Source organism: Lepidochelys kempii, chromosome 13 (assembly GCF_965140285.1).
Source record: "Lepidochelys kempii isolate rLepKem1 chromosome 13, rLepKem1.hap1, whole genome shotgun sequence".
Taxonomy (NCBI): Eukaryota; Metazoa; Chordata; order Testudines; family Cheloniidae; genus Lepidochelys; species Lepidochelys kempii.
In genome coordinates, this window is record NC_136392.1 from 6,646,999 (window position 1) to 6,666,425 (window position 19,427).

A 19,427-nucleotide genomic window follows, 5' to 3' on the forward strand; every position below is an offset into this window, starting at 1 on the left:
CCTCTCTTTACAGGATCTACTGCCTTATAATTGACCTAAATGCTCTATGATTCATGTTCCCCTTCAGCTCTGCTTTATCACTGTCAGTTATTGGACAGATAAAAGCCTCAATGACAGGGACTATGCCTTTAATAATAAACTTCTGCCAGCTGGCAGGTTTTTTGGCAGGAGACAGTTTGCAGTCACCTCTCTCTGTGGAAGCTGACAAGATGGAGATCAGGTTGTGACTCTCGGGCTGTCTGACAACCTCCTAGCCTCATACTGGGGCCCTCTAGCACAAGTGTACCTGTTGACGTGGGTGAAAGACCATTAAGCACTGGAACAGAAAATGTCAGGAGAAGTTCATTTAAAAGGGTCTGAATAGTATTTTTCTGAGGAATTTGGGATTTTTCTACAGACATTGTCCTTATTCAGTTTCCCGACGTGTTGACGGCTTTCAGACTTCATTCAAAGTCAACCCAATCAACTAACAAACTTCCCGGAACACACAAAAATGCATTCTGGTCACACTTGATATGTAGAGTTACCAGCTGCATAGAAAGCTTAGCTGAGGACATTTCTTGAGTCAGGATAAGTAGGAGTCCAGCAGAGCAGGGCTTTCCAGCCACAGGTCAGTAAGACAGATACAGTGGGTTCACTGAGTTTGCCTCACTTTCTACTTCACACACCTGAGACCAGCTGTTCCTCTTCCCTTAGGATGCTAGGTTTTGCTGCACCATTTCCTCCAAGCCTCTGCTCCCATGCCTCTAATTCAGGGATTCTCAAACTGGGGGTCATGAGGTTATTACATGGGGGGTCACAAGCTGTCAGCCTCCACCTCAAACCCCGCTTTGCCTCCAGCATTTATAATGGTGTTAAATATATGAAAAAGTGTTTTTCATGTATAAGGAGGCGGGGGGGGGGGTCGCACTCAGGCTTGCTGTGTGAAAGAGGTCATCACTACAAAAGTCTGAGAACCACTGCTCTAATTGCTGATCTGGTGCCCAAGGGAAGGGACCCACAGGCTGCTGGCTGGCTGGCAGAGTTTGTTTCTTTCATTTATGTATTTCTAAGCGTGTTTGTGTCACTCATCTCCATAACAACTATACCCTTCAGAGGAGCAGGTCACGGGAATTAGAAAGGAGGCCCATGGCACTTGCTCTTTGGTCTAAAAAAGTGCCCAGGTTATTTGTCTGGTGGTGTTTTGAAATTGAGACGTCATCTGGATCTCAGCTGGAGCCCTGAGGAGCCATCCATTCCTCCCAACTTTTTGCCTTATTCTGCCCTCAAAGGCCTCACGCTGCAAGCCCCTGAATAGCAGCCGCTATCTTCAAGCTGAGGAGAGATGAATCTGACTTGCTCCAAAGTCTGTAATTTCTCCTTAGTAGGCTGCTGTAAGAGAACCCTGAGGCGCCTTAACCCATCCTACCACTTGCTATGTGAGAACTGAACACCCCTGCCCTACAAGGGGAGCCGGAGCCAGCAGGGGCCTGATGTTAAAATGTTATTGGGTCTGACAAACCTAGCTTAGCCAGCTGAAAACTCAGGGCCAGATCCTCAGCTGGTGTTTATCAGCACAGCCCCACTGCCACCAATGAGATGCATAGATTGATCCCAGCTGAGGGAGCCTTCACTGGGAATAGGGGGGCGGTGTTGCATTAACATGCCATGCTGCAGAGCAGGACAGATGCAGCCTGCTGCCTATGAACCCTGCTTTTGGGAACCAGATAAGAACATCCATAACCACCAGAGACCTATAGCTTCATTGAAATCTAGTCAAATGCCCCGAAGAGCAGAAAGCGATTTGGGGCATTTGACTGTCTCCAGCCGTATCACATGCAAAGCATGCTAGCTTCCCAGAGCACTCCCATGTTCATTAATTCTCTTCCCCCCTGCCCTTTCCTTTCTAGTATGCCATCTGGACTGCAATTTGGGTCACCTGGAACATCTTCATCATCTGCTTTTACTTGGAGGTGGGAGGACTCTCAAAGGTGAGTAGGAATGTGAGCCTGGCTGGTTGGAGAACAGCCTGTGCATCAAAGGACATGGAAGGGAACCTGCTGGGGAACACAGTGTGGGACAGGGGACTTCCCACAAGAAAATGCTGTCTGCTCTCTTGATGATTAAAATTGAAGAGGAAAAAGGGGAAGTGTGCTGTCTTCTTGCATAGACTAATGCAGCCTGATGCTTAGGGGCTCTCTGGGGGAGAGACACATGTTGCAAGCATTGTTACTATTTTGTAAAAAGTACATAATAAATAATAAAAACAAGGTCCAATTTCTTGGAGTCCCCTAGCAGAAGTGTCAATGGTGGTTTGATTCCCCCCCGCCGCCATCAGCAGTCCCTGCACATAATGGATCAAATAATATTTCAAACTGAAGGTGGGAAAGAGACCTTGGGGAAAGGTGCAGGGGGGACCATTGCATGAGAGGGGGTTAATTCCTAGCCTGAGTTCAGAGGCAACTCTGGGAGGCTGTGAGCTAATTAGGTTGCAGCTGAGCTTGTTGAGGGTTCATAACACTTTTTAGAAGAAGGGCACATTGCTCTGAGGGGAGAGAAATAGGGGTTTATTCTGATCAGACTCCAAAGCAGGGAGTTCTGGGGAATCATTAGCACTGCCCTGTACTGTTTGCATTTCTGAGTTTGCTCTAGGGAAGGAATACATTTAGGGACTCTAGCCCAGTTGGTGTTGAGCTGGGTTAAAGCAAACTCCTTGCAATAACTCGCTCAGTGGGGTTTCTCTCTTTTCTTTCTACCCTTAGCCCTGCTAATGGCCTTCAGACAGTTTAGGAACAGGGACACCATGTTCCCAATTACATCTCTCTGGAGAGTTCAGTAAAACCCCTTCTGTGTCCTATATGAAGAGTAAAGCTGAAGGAAGCCAGGTAGATCCATTGTGGTACCTCCATACATGTGGTAACCTAGGTGACTGCTTATCAAAAGCTAGGCACTTCCCTGCCTCAGGTTCTCCATCTAAAAATAGAAATAATAATAGGTGCCCACTGCAGGGATGTTGTGGGGATTAAATTAGTGAATATTTGCAAAGTTCTTTGAAGATGAAAGATGCTAAATATTATTGTCTGCTGCATAAGGACAGAGTCAGAAATACTGGCAATTGGAGCCAGCTCCTAACCCGAGCCTGGGCTGTAAGCAGTGAATTTCTAATGAATATTGCTGTAGCTTAATTAGTTCAAAGTGGTTAGAGGAGCTTGGTTCACTTTACAACACTTTACATTTGACCTGAATTCTCAGGTCATGTGTCTAAATTACAGACATTAACTGGAACTGCTCTACGTTTCATCGGGTTTATGTTAACGTAGTGAGTGGACACAAAAAGCCCGTTGCAGATAGGAGAAACCTTCATTTCCTAATTCCCCAACTAATCTCTATTTTCTGAAGTAGCCATAGAAACTCATTGAGAGGGAGCTCTCGCCTGGACCAGTGATTACCATTGGTCCAAAGTATAACTTCAACACTGGCTGCAATCAGTTAGATAAAAGGATCTAGTTTTGGTTAGTAACAGTCTAAAAGCACCTTTCTGGAAACAGTAAAACTCAGATCAAACTGTCCCTTTGTTGGTTCACTGACTGACTCTCGTGTTTTCTAGTAGCCTGTCTCAGATGTACTTTTGCTATCCTTGACCTGTTTTACGTTATCTGAGTTTTACTGTTTTGGGAAAAATATTCTGCAATACAAACAGGATAATACGAACGCCATTCTGCCACCTGTCAATGAGCTTTAACCCACTATCTTTGTCTCACAGGACACTTTAGCAAAGCTTGCAACTTTATCTGATTCTGTTTCTACTGCTACCAATCTTTATTTAGCCAATGGGACTACTCAGATAAGTGGGGGACTGTTTGTGTGAATAAGAGTTTATAGATTTGGGCTGCACTGCATAACACCTATTGTCTCCTGGTGGATTCTCCCTTGGAGCTGTAACAGAGTTGCCACCGTGGAGTGGGTGGCAACTGGCAAAAATAAAAAATGTTGATGGTTTCACCAAAGAGCACAATAATTTACAGCTGAGCTCTGATTTTTTTCATAAATTGTTTTTGTTTGAAAAAATGCCATTTTGCTCTTTTTTTTTTTTTTTTTTAATTTTGAGAAACTGCTTGCATCCCAGGAATGGCAAACTATGTCTATAAACAAACAAATGAGAGATCTTGTCGACGGGATGCTTGTGGAAATGAATTCTGGGATTTCAGTAGAATTTTGGGTGTGCTTCGTGGTTTAAAGGAGGAGACTTTAAAGATGCATTGTCCCAGAATCTCTTTCTCTCCAGAGACCTCGCTAAATGGGGACTCTACTATCCTGTGTGAACAAGATGGATAAGTGCACCTAGCAGTTGTCTACGCACACATTTTGCACTAGTTTAGGGTATGTCTACGCTGGAGCTGGAGGTGTAGTTTCCAGCTCAAGAGACAGACCCACACTAGCTCTGATTGGCCTAGCACACTAAAAATAGGCATGTAGCTGCAGCAGTACAAGGGTCTAGCCACCCATGTACCTTGGGTCTCAAATGGGATTATAGTTGGGGTGGCTAGCCCCGCCCGCAGCTTGTGCTGCCATAGCTACGCTTCCACTTTTAGCCGTCTAGTTTGATCAGAGCTGGTACACATATGTCTACTCAAGCTGGAAATTACATCTTGCAGCTCCATTGTAGACAAACCCGAAGTTTAAACTGGTGCAAACCCCTGGATGGACTCCCTTATTTCAGTATAGCTGAAACCTGTTCCGAAGGGCTTAACTACACAGATAAACTTTAACGGTATGTGACTATGAAACTATTTAGTTGAACGAGTACAAATCCCTGTGAGGATGCTATTCTATCCCTTTGAGTTGTTAGGGTGGCTTTGTTTTGTTTTGCTTTTAAGCTTATTGTTAATTGATTGTGAACAGGTTTAAGTTAAACTCAAATAAACCACTCTAAAACTGAAATCAGTGTGTCCATGCAGGACTTTACACTGATCTAACTAAATTGATATAGGTTTGTATGTAGGCAAGGTTAATCGACCTAAGTTTAACTGAAATAAACTTAGTTTAAACTGAAATCAAAGTGTCCACAACGCCTTTTTGCACCAGTTTGACTAAGTCGGTTCAAAGTCACATCTAAACTGATGCAACTCTGCATGTGGACAGGCTTCTATCCTGGCCTATATGGGAAACACCACATCCTCCTGCACCTCCACAGGCCTGACCCAAAGCTCACTGAAGTCTGTGGAAAGGCTCCTATTGACTTGAATGGGCTTCAGCTCAGTCCCCATAAGAACTGTCTGTATTCAGGAGAGCGCCCAGCGCTGTGAGGTCATTGGATGAACCACCTCTGGAAGATGGCAAGAGCATTGCAGTATCAGCCATTTGCTGAGGAACACTGTATGGTGATACCACAGTAGGGCAGGTATCCCTGCATGCGTGTACCTGAGGGGGGATTCCTGTCCCTACGGCTGTCTTTCAAGGTGAGCCCCTATAAGATATATGGGGCAGGGTGTGGAAGCCATGTAGCATTTCTGACCACCCCAGTGCTTCTCCTTTTCATTTCTGGCAATGATGTATTGTCAGATGCCTGGCTGATATAGCTGTGTCAGCAGCTGGTTAATTTATAATGACAAAATGCAGCAAGGGCAGCGAGCTAGAAAGAGTGGAGTTTGTTAAAATGGCAGCTGGTAATGACAGCCCTCTACAGTTCAGACAGGTGATGACTCCAGTGGGGAGACAAGGAGGAAAAGAACCTTGATTGGTTCTGCTTTAGCAAGTTTAATATATGCCTGGAGAGGTGAAAATATGAGCAACAAGGAAACTGCTACATGTCTTTGTGGCAGAGAAAGTCATTGTTGTATATTCTTTATGTGGTCTGGTGAATAGATTTGATTTTGGGAAGGTGCGGCGAGAGCGGAGGGTGGTTGAGAGGGGCAGAGAAACAGAGAAGAGAAAGTACCCAGCTGTTGTGCATTGTTTATAGAACAGTATATTTGTACCGTTAAATGTTCTGCAGTCCCCACCGTTGAACATTATTTGTAGAACACCAGCAAGTTTGTAGGCGCCTGTTTGTTTCTGTGAATTATGGGGGAAGGTCGTCTTCCTCTGGGGCTGCATCTACACTATGAGCGTGATTCTCTTGCACAGACGTACTTGCACTGGCTCAAGCAGCAGAAGTGATGGCACCGGCGAGCCACCCTGAGTGTGTACCCATGGGCTTAGGCCATGTTTGTTCTCGGTGCAGCCAGCCCATGCTAGTATTTTTAGCATGCTAGCTCAAATGCATGCTAGTGAGTGTGTCTGTGGGAGCCAAGAACCACATGTCTAGCTCACAGAGTAGACGAAACCACACTCTCTGGTAAGTGTTTTGACACCCGTGTCTCCTCAGCTCAAAACAAGACCCTGTCTCTTTCCTTCCTTCCTTCCCCTTTGTCTTTTAGTCTCCTTTCACGGAGCATATTTCTAGAGTAGCCCTTACATCCTAGTGTTGACCAAGAAAATGCTAAAATATCATCAGAACAGCCAGTCTCGCAATGTCTCCAGTTAAATTCTGCAAGCCACCTGAAAAGATGAGAAGCATCGGAAATGTCTAATGTTAGCCCACATGCAACCTCCAAACCTTCTGAGGTTCTCTTTTTGATACTTTATCTACGAAGGTTCAAAACATTAGAGAAAAGATCGGTGGCTATAAATTGTAGCAAAAGTGCTGCTAATATCCCTGAGCCATTTAAGCCCAGATTTCCAAAACCATAGGCATAATTGCACATGCAAAAATCCATGCATATTTTTTACCCATTTTGCATGTGCAGTTGCAATAAACACGCATTTAACAAGTCATTTGGGCATGTGATTAGTGAATGGGTGCATGATTGCAGTAACTGTGTGTGCAAAAGCATACAGGCAGTTCCAAATATCTAGACCCAGATGTTGCATCTGGAGTTAAACTGAACCCTCTTCATTTCCTTTTTTCCTACACTCATCTGACACCAAATCAAGATGAGTTATTTTTGTCCAAAAGGAAAATTCTCTCCTGAGTATTTTACATTTGTTCCTTATTCTTTGAACCAGAAAATCAGTTTGACAATTGTGATTATTCTTTTTTACTCCTTGTCATTTTTCATATTTTGATATCTTTTCTTCGTAGAATAAAAGGAATGAAATATTGTCCGCCAGAACTTCATTAGGTGGACAGCAGACAAATGGATTGGCAGACAAAGGTCTAATAAAGCATTTCCTGCTACCTTGCAATGATCTTTTGAAAGGTCTTTGTAAAGCAGGTCCAGCTGTGCCAGTTTTTTTTATGACCATGCTTTGGTCAGACAAGAAACATGAAAGACCTGGAACTGAAATGTTGCTTTTCATCTTCAGCAATGTGACGTTGATGTGCTTCCTTGCAGGTTTGGTGCAGGCTCCTGGCTGTCTCTGCTCGCTGTTCAGAGCATGCTTGCAGTATCATGGTGACATACTGTTTCTCTGAGTGCTTTGTACAGCTGCTCTATATCACTGCAATTGGTGGAACTCCTGAGATTCCACTTCCAGACTGCTGCTTCTCTTCCTCCTGACTTTCCACATTCTCCCTCTTCTTTCTGCCTAGGCATCAATCTAGCTCGCGAGTTATAATACTTGCATCACCATGGTATCTTGGCTACAGATCCAAATATCACAATAAACTTCTAGATCCACTTGCTGGGCATGAAGACACAGCTCATTTACACAAGCACACTGTTTAGGTTGGTGGGAAATGCGAATCTAAATTAATAATTACAATCCGGCTGCTAAAATGTACATGTCTCTGTCTATTCAGCTGCCACATTGATTATTCATCATATGCTCAGGACACTGAAACATGTTTGAGAGGCAGTTAGTGTCTGGGCTTTACCTTTAAACCTGCCTCTGTTCATTCTTTTCATCTGGAAACTGTTCGTCGTGGTACGGTGATTTTTAAATTTTCCCACCCAGGCCTGACCTTCGGCCTTAACTCTCTACCAACACTGTTCTGATCACCTGATTTATAGGGGCATAATTTGGGTTAGACATCATGGAAGTTATTTGCATTCAAGAAGAGAATAGGTAGAGCTGCTCTGGGATAGCTCTGGTACTGAGCAAATGTTATCAGCTGGAGGTGAGAGGAAACGCACTGTTGATAATAATTACTCCCCCACTCCTCCTCCTCAATTCAGAGAATAGAAATCCATTACTTGGCCTTTAATTACTACAGCATTGTGAACAGACAACATGAGTCTAAGCAATGATAAAAGTAATTCCCTTGCTGCCTCAGTGAGATGCAGGCACTTAGCAGGCACTGCTAGGAGATAAGAATTATTGTTCCCCTTTTTGATGATACATCTTTCCAACTTAAAAGAGGCAAAATTATTCAGCCATCAAACTCTGAGGGCTTGTGTGGCTGGGCTGAACTTGCTTTGAGAGCCATTACTGCTGCTTTTTAATGAAAGGGGGAGCGGGGTTCAGAAGGCAGCTGGTGAACAAAGAAACATAGTGGTCTCTGATGATCTTTACTTTTCCAAAGCTGATTCTGTGGGTGCTAGGTGTGGGGGATTGCCTCTAATATAAAGGCATAGGAGATGTAACAGGAAAAACTCATACTGTATTAGATTTTTAGGGTTTTTTCTCTCCCCACAGCACCACCATAGTGCTGGAGAATTGCAAATAGACAGCAACAAGGTCCAGTGACAGTTTAAATTGAAATGTGAGCCTGGCTGGCCTTCAGCGGGCTCTCGAGAGGGTGCTCGTATCACCACTTCTCTCATATTTCTTTTCAGATTGAAGGCTAAGGAGGTAGCAGTAACCCTTTAAATAGCCACCTGTCAAGAAATGGAGAGAGTGTAGAGATACACCGATCTCTGTTCCTCACTGAAATAACTGGGAACTGAGAAGTATTTCCCAACACATCTCCCACTTCTAGTTACCTTTACTTTTGCAATTTTTCTTGAAATGCACCTGCTTTCTGGAATACTTCTGTCTCTGTTTCTGAAGTTATTTCCTGATTCCTGTTCTTTTGCCCTGTTTTTAATGAGCTGCTTCTGTCATTTTCATATAATGCTAATTAAATGCCCCTTTGGTTTTTTAGTGTTGCAATAAGGAAAACAAAATGTTAGCAGACTGCAGTAGGAGTCCAGGGATTCTTCTTAGCAAACAGAGGTCAATAAAATGTTAGCCTTAAATGCCTTTTTACAATGCTTGGTCACCGCAGGTACCAGGGGCACCAGTAAAAAATGGCATTGATCTCAGTGTGCTGAGAAAACAACACCTCCATTCCTGTCCCTTACCCCAAAACACTGGTGGCAAAATGTCTCATCACCTTTTCAGAATGATGTGTGCAAAACGTCACTCGCATCTGCTTACACAAGGCCACTCTCAATCACAGTATGTGTAAGCATAATGGTCATTAGGCTGATCATTTGTGCGTGCGAGTGACTGCCTGCTTCACTCGAATGTGCAAGTGTGCCCATGTTTTCCCAAGAAACTCTTTAAAAACGGGGGGGGGATGGGGGGAGGAGTTGTCTCTCTAGGAACCACTCAACTTCGTCACTGTCGTTTCTGCTTTCTGGTAGCATAAACTCTGCTTGTGCTTGCAGCGGAGGCTATTTGTGTGCCATAGCACCGAGCACTTTGACTTTGTATTTAGCATTCTTCTACCTGCCTAATTCCTTGCCATATCTGACATCTGTTCTGCCGCTTATCTAGGCTCAGTTCAAAATGAGGCTTGCTGATGTCTGGTGACTAAAAGTCCATCTCCTGCAGCAGAGGGAAGCAAGAGCCGACTCTGTGAGGATTTCCAAAGGGGAGGAAAGCTGTCCCATTGTTTTTTCTCTTGCCAGCTCTCTCGAGGCAGTCTACCCTCTGTGGAATCCGAGCACAGGGACGCAGCTGGAGGGGGCTCTTCACATTAGTCAGGCAAAAGGCTGACAGAGACCCCTGGGGGCAGACTCAGCTGGGGAATGGGGAGAGAGTGACGCCCTGGAGACAAGGCCCTGTGGGGCAGTGAGGCTGTTTGAATCACTTTGTATCTGTGGCAATAAAGGCAAGCCCTGAGCAAAGGAGCTGGAGCTGAGTCCTTGTCTGGAGTATGGTTTTGCTTTTTTTCCAGCTGGCGGATCTGCCCACTAGCTTGGGGTCGGGGAAGAAGAGGGTTGAGGGGAAGTCCAGCAGCGGCTTGGGCAGGCTGGCTGGCTCTCTCTGAAGGGGGAACTTTTTACAGGACATAATCATGTGTCCCGGGGACTGTATAAGATAGGAGGTGAGTGTCGGGGAGCAGCAAGCTTGAGGAAAACTGCATAACTCTAAGGAGGGGGAGAACATATGCATGCAGTCTGTGGGGGAACAACACTCCCGTTGGAGAGAGCAGACCAGCGACTCTCCCACCAAAATCCAGCAGCTTCCAGAGGCTGCAGGGGAGGGAAATTGGTTACTAGACGCTTCTCCGCAGATGTCCCTCAGCACAGAACCTGTGACACCCAGCACCTTACGTTAGCTTTGTTACCCCATAGCTGCCAATCTGATTATTTCCCCACCCCCCACCCCTTCCAAAATGCAGAGGATCCTGTGTAAGCTCTACTGTTAATGGAGTTTTCTCTGTTTTCTTTCTTTTAATATTGGGGCTGCTTCAGTGTGGGTAGCACACCACAGCTTCGCACCTTCCTCCGTCCCCTGCAAAGCACATCCCGTCTTTTGCAGTGCTCATGTCAGGAACTTGGCAGCTGTCTTTTTCTGACTTCATTGTTCATGTCTCCCAAGATGTGCTTCCCAGAACACTTAGTAAAAAGTTTTGGAGCTGTTATTGGGTGCGAGCTTGTTGGGGGCTTGCAGGCTAGTCTACATAGGATTCCTAATGGGGTGGTTGGCTTCTCAGGACTTGGGAACTAGGAATTAATGCTATACATGAGCTTCGGCTTAGGAAAATTAAAGTCTATGTCAGGTAGCCTAACAAAATCTGTCCTTGTTCAAACATTAGCAGAATTCAGATCAGCTCCACTTGCAAGCCCACTTTGCTACTTGGGATGCGCCTGGATCCAGACTCTGATTTTTGCTATTTCCCCCTACCCCATCGTCTGTCTCAGTCTAGGACCAATGGCCCAGCAGCCAGTCCCAAATGCTTTAGAGGAAAGTACAAGAAGCCCTGTATTTATTGTTGGACTTACACTGTAAATTCTGTGTTTATTCCTATAGTGAAGAGGTCTTTAGATTCTAGGACAGGCACATATAAATCCTTCCACCCCTCTCCTATCGGCTGCTAGAACCAAAAGGTATTGTTGAGTCTACATCAAAGTGACATGGAAGGTCTGTTGGGGTCCCAGTGGCACTGGGCACTTAGCACTTCCCCACAAAGTATTGCTACCATTATCTTTTCATCCCCTGCTCTCCCAACAATGCTAAGTTTGTCTTTCATCAATTGCAGGGAAATTTAAGCTAGAAGCCCCAAAACAATACCCCAGGGGTTGCAGCTGTGATTCCAGGTTACTCAGGTATCCTTTTTCCCAAAGGAAGGGGGATTTGTTATTGTTGGAAGTGCCACCTCCTCATTGCCTGTCGAACCCTTGAACTACCCATGCTGCGTTTCACCGCGTGACACTCAGAACTGCATGTTTTAGTGCACTGAACCAGCGAAGCTGCGGGAAGCAAAGTAAAAGGTAGCTTGGGAGGCAGAGATGATGTGGAGTTCTTGGGCGAGTGTTAATTACTAAGCTATTGATCACAGTGGAGGTCAGTTTGTCAGAGTAATTTGACCCAAGAGGTTGATAGTGACTGAGGTCAATAGAAGACCCAGAAGTGCAATAAATCTGAATACTGAGGTGGAAATTGACAGATGGAGCTGGGAGGGGAATTTATTAGATACTTTAATTTCCTCTTTGCCGTCAACTGTAAATGTGTGTGTTCAAAAATGTTTTTCATTATTACTTCAGCTGTAGATCCTAATTCTACTCTTGCCAGGTGGATATGTTCTGACGTGATTCTGTGAGTAGACTCAGTGCTCCATATTTATTCCCCTTCTGTGGCTTCTATGGCAAATTTACCCAGTTTACAAATCTAAATCCCATGCCATGCTATGAAATTGACCTCTTGGTGTAAACCATTGTCAGGAACTTTTCCCTTGAACCAACGTTGGAAATAGTTTAATTGCTAGTGTGGATGATCTATTTTTTTCACACACAAAGAACAAAAGAATGGCTATACTGGGTCAGACCAAAGATCGATCTAGCCCAGTATCCTGTCTTTCGACAGCGGCCAATGCCAGGTGCCCCAGAGGGAATTAACAGAACAGGTAATCATCAAGTGACCAATGCTCTGTTGCCCATTCCCAGCTTCTGGCAAATAGAGGCTAGGAACACCAACCTGGCTCATAGCCATTGATGGACCTATCCTCCATGAGCTTATCTAGTTCTTTTTTGAACCCTGTTATAGTCTTGATCTTCACAAAATCCTCTGGCAAGGAGTTCCACAGGTGGACTGGGTGTTGTGTGAAAAAATACTTCCTTTTGTCTGTTTTAAACCTGTTGCTTATTAATTTCATTTGGTGATCCCTAGTTCTTGTGTTATATAAGGAGTAAATAACACTTCCTTATTTACTTTCTCCACACCAGTCATGATTTTATAGACCTCTATCAAATCCCCCCTTAGTCGTCTCTTTTTCCAAGCAGAAAAGTCCCAATCTTATTAATCTCTCCTCATATGGAAGCCGTTCCATACCCCTAATAATTTTTGTTGCCCTTTTCTGAACCTTTTCCAGTTCCCATATATCTTTTTTGAGATGGGGCAAGCATATCTGCACGCAGTATTCAAGATGTGGGCGTACCATGGATTTATTGAGACAATATGATATTTTCTGTCTTATTATCTATCCCCTTCTTAATGATTCATAACATTCTATTTGCTTTTTTGATGGCCGCTGCACATTGAGTGGATGTTTTCAGAGAACTATCCACAATGACTCCAAGATCTCTTTCTTGAGTGGTAACTGCTAATTTAGACCCCATCATTTATATGTATAACTGGGATTATGTATTCCAATGTGCATTACTTTGCATTTATCAACGTAGAATTTCATCAGCCAGTTTGTTGCCCACTCACACAGTTTTAAGGGATCCTTTTGTAGCTCCTCGCAGTCTGCTTGGGACTTAACTATCTTGAGTAGTTTTGTCTCACTTGTAAATTTTGCCACCTCACTGTTTACCCCTTTTTCCAGATCATTTATGAATATGTTGAATAGGACTGGCCCCAGTACAGACCCCTGGGGGACACCATATTTACCCTTCTCCATTCTGAAAACTGACCATTTATTCCTATCCTTTTGTTTCCTATCTTTTAACCAGGTACCAATCCACAGGTGGACCTTCCCTCTTATCTCATGACAGCTTACTTTCTTAAGAGCCTTTGGTGAGGGACCTTGTCAAAGGCTTTCTGAAAATCTAAGTACACTATATCCACTGGATCCCCCTTGTCCATATGCTTGTTGACCCCTGCAAAGAATTCTAGTAGATTGGTGAGGCATTTCCCTTTACAAAAACCATGTGGACTCTTCCCCAACAAATTCTGTTCATCCTATGTGTCTGACAATTTTGTTCTTTACTATAGTTTCAATGGCTCAGGTTTGAGAATCTCCCTCACATCCTCAGCTGTGAAGACCGATGCAAAGAATTTATTTTGTTTCTCCACAATGGCCTTATCATCCTTGAGTGCTCCTTTTGCATCTCAATTGTCCAGTGGCCTCATTGATTGTTTCACAGGCTTCCTGCTTCTGATGTACTTTAAGAAAGTTTTTGCTATTACTTTTTGAGTCTTTTGCTAGCTGTTCTTCAAATTCTTTTTTGGCCTTCCTAATTATATTTTTATACTTCATTTTACAGAGTTTATTCGCCTTTCTATTTTCCTCACTAGGATTTAACTTCCATGTTTTAAAGGATACCTTTTTGTCTCTCACTGCTTCTTTTACTTTGTTGTTTAGGCATGGTGGCACTTTTTTAGTTCTCTTACTATGTTGTTTTAATTTGTGGTATACATTTAAGTTGAGCCTCTATTATGGTGTCTTTAAAAAGTTTCCATGCATCTTGAAGGGATTTCACTTTTGGCGCTGTACCTTTTAATTTCTGTTTAACTAACTTCGTCATTTTTGTGTAGTCCCCGTTTTTGAAATTAAGTGCTATAGTGTTGAGCCTCTATCATGTTTTCCTTACAACAGGGATGTTAAATTTAATTTTATTATGGTCACTATTACCAAGTGGTCCAACTATATTCACCTCTTGGACCAGATCCTGTGCTCCACTTAGGACTAAATCAAGAATTGCCTCTCCTCTTGTGGGTTCCAGGACTAGCTGCTCCAAGAAGCCGGCATTTAAGGTGTCAGGAAACTTTATCTCTGCATCCCGTCCTGAGGTGACATGTACCCAATCAATATGGGGGCAGTTGAAATCCCCCATTATTATTGAGTTTTTAAAAATTTTATAGCCTCCCTAATCTCCCTGCGCAACCATTTACCTCCATATCAGCAACATATCGTAGTTTAAAGGAAAGCAGCAAGAAAGAACAAACGTGGAGTCTGTCTCCATAATAGAGGAGTGTGTCCTTGTGTGTCCATGACAAGCTGCAGCAACTCTGGGAACAAAATGGCTGCTGTCTCTGACTACTGTCAGAGTTCTTAGCAAAGTAAAGATGTTGTATGCAGTAGACAAAGTCACCATAATTTGGTATTCGTGTAAACCACTGCAGACAAGATGAACCACTTCCAGCGCCATTCCAGAAAGTGTTCTTGGGACTTGTTGTTGACAATAATATTTAACAATGGATCAATTTCCTAATGTGGATGGAACTTTTAAGAGAGCTCATTCTGGTCCAGGTGCAATGAAGGTGCACCAGCTCTGTGTTGAGAAAATGTGTTGAGAATGTTCTTGTTCCTAATGCAACCACATCTGTAATAGTCAATAATGAAGTATAATTAGAGAGATTAGAATAAACTGTACAGTGGTATATTAAGTATGAAAAAAATCTCCAGGATGCCTTGCTCTAAAAGTTTATAACCTACTCCAAGAACCCATCATGTTTTGACATATTATATTTATATGAATCTAAGATAACTTGCAAATTTAGTGTGTTCCCTCTATCCTGATATTTGCAGATATTCCAAATTTCTTGACAGCTCTTTTCTCCTCCAGGCACCACTAGCCACATGGTCTTGAGTCCCCAAACTAGTCTAGGTGCCTATAAAGTGTCTTTCTGTTGTGGCCTTGCAATATGGTGTGTTGAAGCTACCTCACGCTCATGACTGCATCTAGACATCACCATGTTAAGGTGGGACTGATTGGCACATTGTTGCAGCATTGTGTCCCATTGGCAGGCCTTAGTCCAGTTCTTACTGATTTATCAGCTTGTTTGAAAAATGCTTCTAAACACCTTTTGATCCTCTTAGTGCTCACTGAAGGTGAGTTTTTTCAGAAGCTGTCAGCACTCGCCTCGGAAGGCTCCCATTGACTTTAATGGTCAGGTTTTTTTTAATGGCCAATTTTTAAGGCAACACTAAGCATTTTTGCAAGTCTCCCCCCCCTAAATGGGACTAATGAGTTAATTCCTCTGTAAATGAAGATTTTTTTGCATCTTTTTTTTCTCCCCAGGACAGCGAACTTTTGACCTTTAATATCTCCCAGCATCAGTCATGGTGGAGTGAAAATGGCCCTGGCTGCATAAGGAAGGAGGCGTCCATGGCTGGCATAAAGGGATTGGACAGCCATTCTTACATCTCTGTGATTGGTTGTGCTCTAGAGTATCAGTACATTGAGGTCATGCACAGCTCGGTCCAAATTCTGGTAGCGGTGAGTACTTCTGGTCTCCAACAAAGAGTAAAACCATCCAAGTAGAATGTTAGTAGGTAGCACAAAGGGAATGGTTGTTTTTTAACTCTGTGTTCTCTCCTAAATATCTACAAGACATTTTTTTAAAAATAGAAATCAACACCAGCAGCCTAGCACTTACCATAACAAGCCACGTACCTCTACAATAACAAATCAATGACTGGGGAAGGGAAACACATTTTGGTAAGGAAAGAGACCTAGCTTTTTGTATTTCCAATAGTCGCTTGTGATATTTGAGGGGTATGTGTGTGTGTGCGTGTGTGAGCTGACAGAAAGGATTTGGGGAGGGGAGATCTGTGTTTCCCTTTGAAGATCATATCCTCCTTCAGAAAACAAAACAACTTTTGATAGATCCAGAAAGCGGCACGTTTTTTTCCTGCTGACACCAATGATTTGTATTAAGTTTCCATCAAACATTGCCTCATTGGAGTCTTTCACAGGCATTTTTAAAATATACTGCAGGAATGTGTTGTCCTTAATATTCCCTATTAATTAATTGTTTCTCATTTGCATGTGAAATTAATTGAAACAAAAGGTCCATTATCATCTTTATTTCCACTGGTGCTCACGCATTTTGTAGTTGCATCACATCTTTTTAATCTGCTTTGCTTTTTTAGTTTAGTGGCTTTAAATACATACGGGTTCTACTCCAGCTGGGAACTGTGCTTTAACCCATTGGGGGGGCTTCAAATGACAGGTTTGACTGCACCTGACATTGGCTTGTATGCATGAGAAAGGAGGATGTGAGAAATGTTACTGCATTCGTGCTGGAACACAGTGCATACTTCAAGGGAATATGGCCCTTTTATGAAGGACTGTTAGTCTGAATGTTACTCGTGGATGTTTTACTGCCCAGTGTTCTCATGGTAGTTCCCAGCACTGCCATAAAGAAAACCAAAGCTTTGTTTCTTAGTTTATTGTTTTCCAAGCTAACCAATGATAGGTGTGCTCTGGAGGCTGAATGTTGAACCCTTGAGAGAGTAGAAGTGTCATACCTCACTTAATAGCATTCCCTCTGGCTGACTAAAGAAACATCAAAGTCCTCCCAGTGGGCAGACTTAAGGGGAAGGGCTCAGTCAACAAATGGCAGGACCTGGACCTATGTTATGCTTAGGATTGGCTCTGGTTTTATAGAATCCTGATAACTTAGGCATGAGGCCCCAAGATAGATTGCTGCAACAAAACACAGCAGGCAGGGTTACAACCCCTGCCTCTGGGCTGGGTATACTGATACTTTTTAACTTTTTTTTACAGGCACTGCAAGTTCATGTAGTGATTTGTAAATGTGTAAGGCAGCATGGGTTCAGAGTGAGTGTTCTCAGCTTGCGAGATGGAGAGAGGAAATTGATTGAGGCTGGGCAAGAAATTAATGGGTTTGGGGCAAATATTTATAAGTTGTTTCCCCCATTCCCTCCTCGGGATGTAAACCATAGAAGATTCCTATCCTACTTTTGTGCATCCTGGGCCCTGACACTGGGATATAAGCTCAAGCACGCGTGTGTACAGAAGTCCCTACAGTTCCTGCTCGGGATTTCCTGATGTATATGGTGAGTTTCTGTAAAAGGGACATACCTTTCCTGTAGTAAAGGTGGAATGTTAAAGCGCCAGGCCTATATCTCCCTTAAGTGCTCATATAATCTTACTGGACATTAGACAGATTTCCCTTGCAGACAGAGCAGAAAGGAAACCTTAAAGGGCTTTTCATTATTTCAATCAGGTCCTGCCTGAAAATAGCCAACTACTGCTAGTCCTTTCCCTGTTTAGTCTCTGAGGACCAAACTCTTTGATCCTTGCCAATAGTTTTGCTATTCTCTTTATCTCATTTTCAGGCAGATTTTATTATAAGCTGCTGTCCCTCCCAGAATGCTTTGCAGGCCTCAGTGCTGCAGACAGACAGTAAATATATTTTTTTTGTATTATTGATCATGTCTCCCGAAGAACAGGGAGATGCAGCAAAGGCTCTGACCTCGTTCCTTCCTTGTCTGTCAGGCATCTATGAGAAATTGAATGCTCAGTACCTCAAAGCAGTGGGGTGAGGAATGCAAAGCCTCCTCTCCTGTGTTTGTGGGTTTTGTTCAGCAGCTTTAAAATTATCTGTTTCAGCTTCAGTGTTATGAAATTGATATCTTGTTAACAAATAAGACGTGACCACGTGTCCAATCCTCCAGAGATAATTATTCCTCAGGAGCACTGAGGCACAGTAACATTGCTGTGTGCTCCCCCAGAGGGAAGGTTGATTCATCCCAGAAAACATCCCTCCCTCATTAAATTTGACCTTATTATGAAAAAAAAAAATGTTCCGTGCAAACCAGTGGGCTGTAATAGCAGCTGTGGAGCTGCCCTGAGCCCTGCTCACAGGATAAAAAGGTCAAATCCCCTGTGTAGCTGCTCTTCATAAACGCCATCTTTACTCGGGATGAATTTCACTCCGGCTGAGTGAATGCCATAGAAGCGTTCCTGAATGGCTCTGCTAATGTACTATGTCCCTGACTCCTGACTGTGTCGCCCAGCTCTTCCAATCCCGGGCCTCTGTTGGGGGGGGAACCATCAAAGACCTGATTCTGATCTCATTTGTGGCAAATTCTGCTGGGCGAACTCCATGATGTTAATAGAGTTGCTTCTAACTTTATCCGGAGTGAATGAGGTCAGCATCCACACCAAAGACTGTCAGTTGTGATTGTTTCTTCATCTACACAAATATCTGTTAGGGCCTAATTTAAGAATCCATCAGACTCCTTTTCAAATGTCATTCAGTCAGGATTTGAAGCCATGTCTCTTGAAAGTGAAAAGGGCGTAGATACTATCATGACAGAACCAATACTGGATTATATGACAGAAAAGTGGGGCTATACCTTTAATCCCAACCAACCCACTGAAATACACCAGAACAAAGGACATTGTGAAGGGACATAGTGGAGAGAGATGCTTAATGGAAGCATACATCTTAAGCAGTGACTGTATACTGACATAGGCAGGTTAGTTAATTTACCGTCAGTGTGCTGCCTGCCTATACCAACCCCAACAAAAAATGCAGCAGAAATAATTTTTATCCTACTTATCTGCAAAAGAAAATTTGCTTTGTTTTCCAATTTAGCAAATGTCCACAGTACAACTCCCCAACTTGCCAGGCAGCAGTTGGAGGTTCATTTTCTGTTTTAAATACCTGGCCTAATTTTGATCTGTCCATATGGCAGCGGGGAGGGATGGGCTTTTTCCAAAGGTCCATGGCATGGGATGGAGGCTGGAAATGTCTCCTAACAGAGAGAATTTTCAGCCTGCCTGTCCGCTGCTTTCATTCAAAATGACAGCTTGGAAGGTTCCCAAGAAAATGGCAAAGCAAAGGTTGACAGCAGATGTTACAGTGAAAAGCAAGTCAAGACATGTTTTGCTGTTGGCATGTGTTACATTTTTGCTGATAATAATTGCATCCTGAGAGCAAAAAAGGTCAGAAAATCAAACTCTGTTGGTTGTTGCTTTGGATATCTGATCACAATCCTTTTTTCTCCAGCCAGCAAGAGCTTTCCGGAAACTCAAGAAGGATCGAGAAATTAATGTCTTCCCTCTTCCCTCCTACCTCCCCCAGCCCATATTTGTGAGAGGGCAAACATGCTC

The 19,427-nt window shown here is 43.4% G+C and overlaps 1 protein-coding gene across 2 annotated transcripts in view; it reads left to right on the plus strand.

The window, feature by feature from the left end:
- NKAIN4 (sodium/potassium transporting ATPase interacting 4) overlaps nucleotides 1-19,427 on the plus strand; it is an 82,325-nt gene that overhangs the window by 41,559 nt on the left and 21,339 nt on the right. For both annotated transcript variants that reach the window (XM_073308701.2, XM_073308702.2), the window contains exons 3-4: nucleotides 1,890-1,970; nucleotides 15,579-15,776. In XM_073308701.2, coding sequence (XP_073164802.1) covers nucleotides 1,890-1,970; nucleotides 15,579-15,776 — 279 coding nt within the window. The remainder of the gene's footprint in view (nucleotides 1-1,889; nucleotides 1,971-15,578; nucleotides 15,777-19,427) is intronic.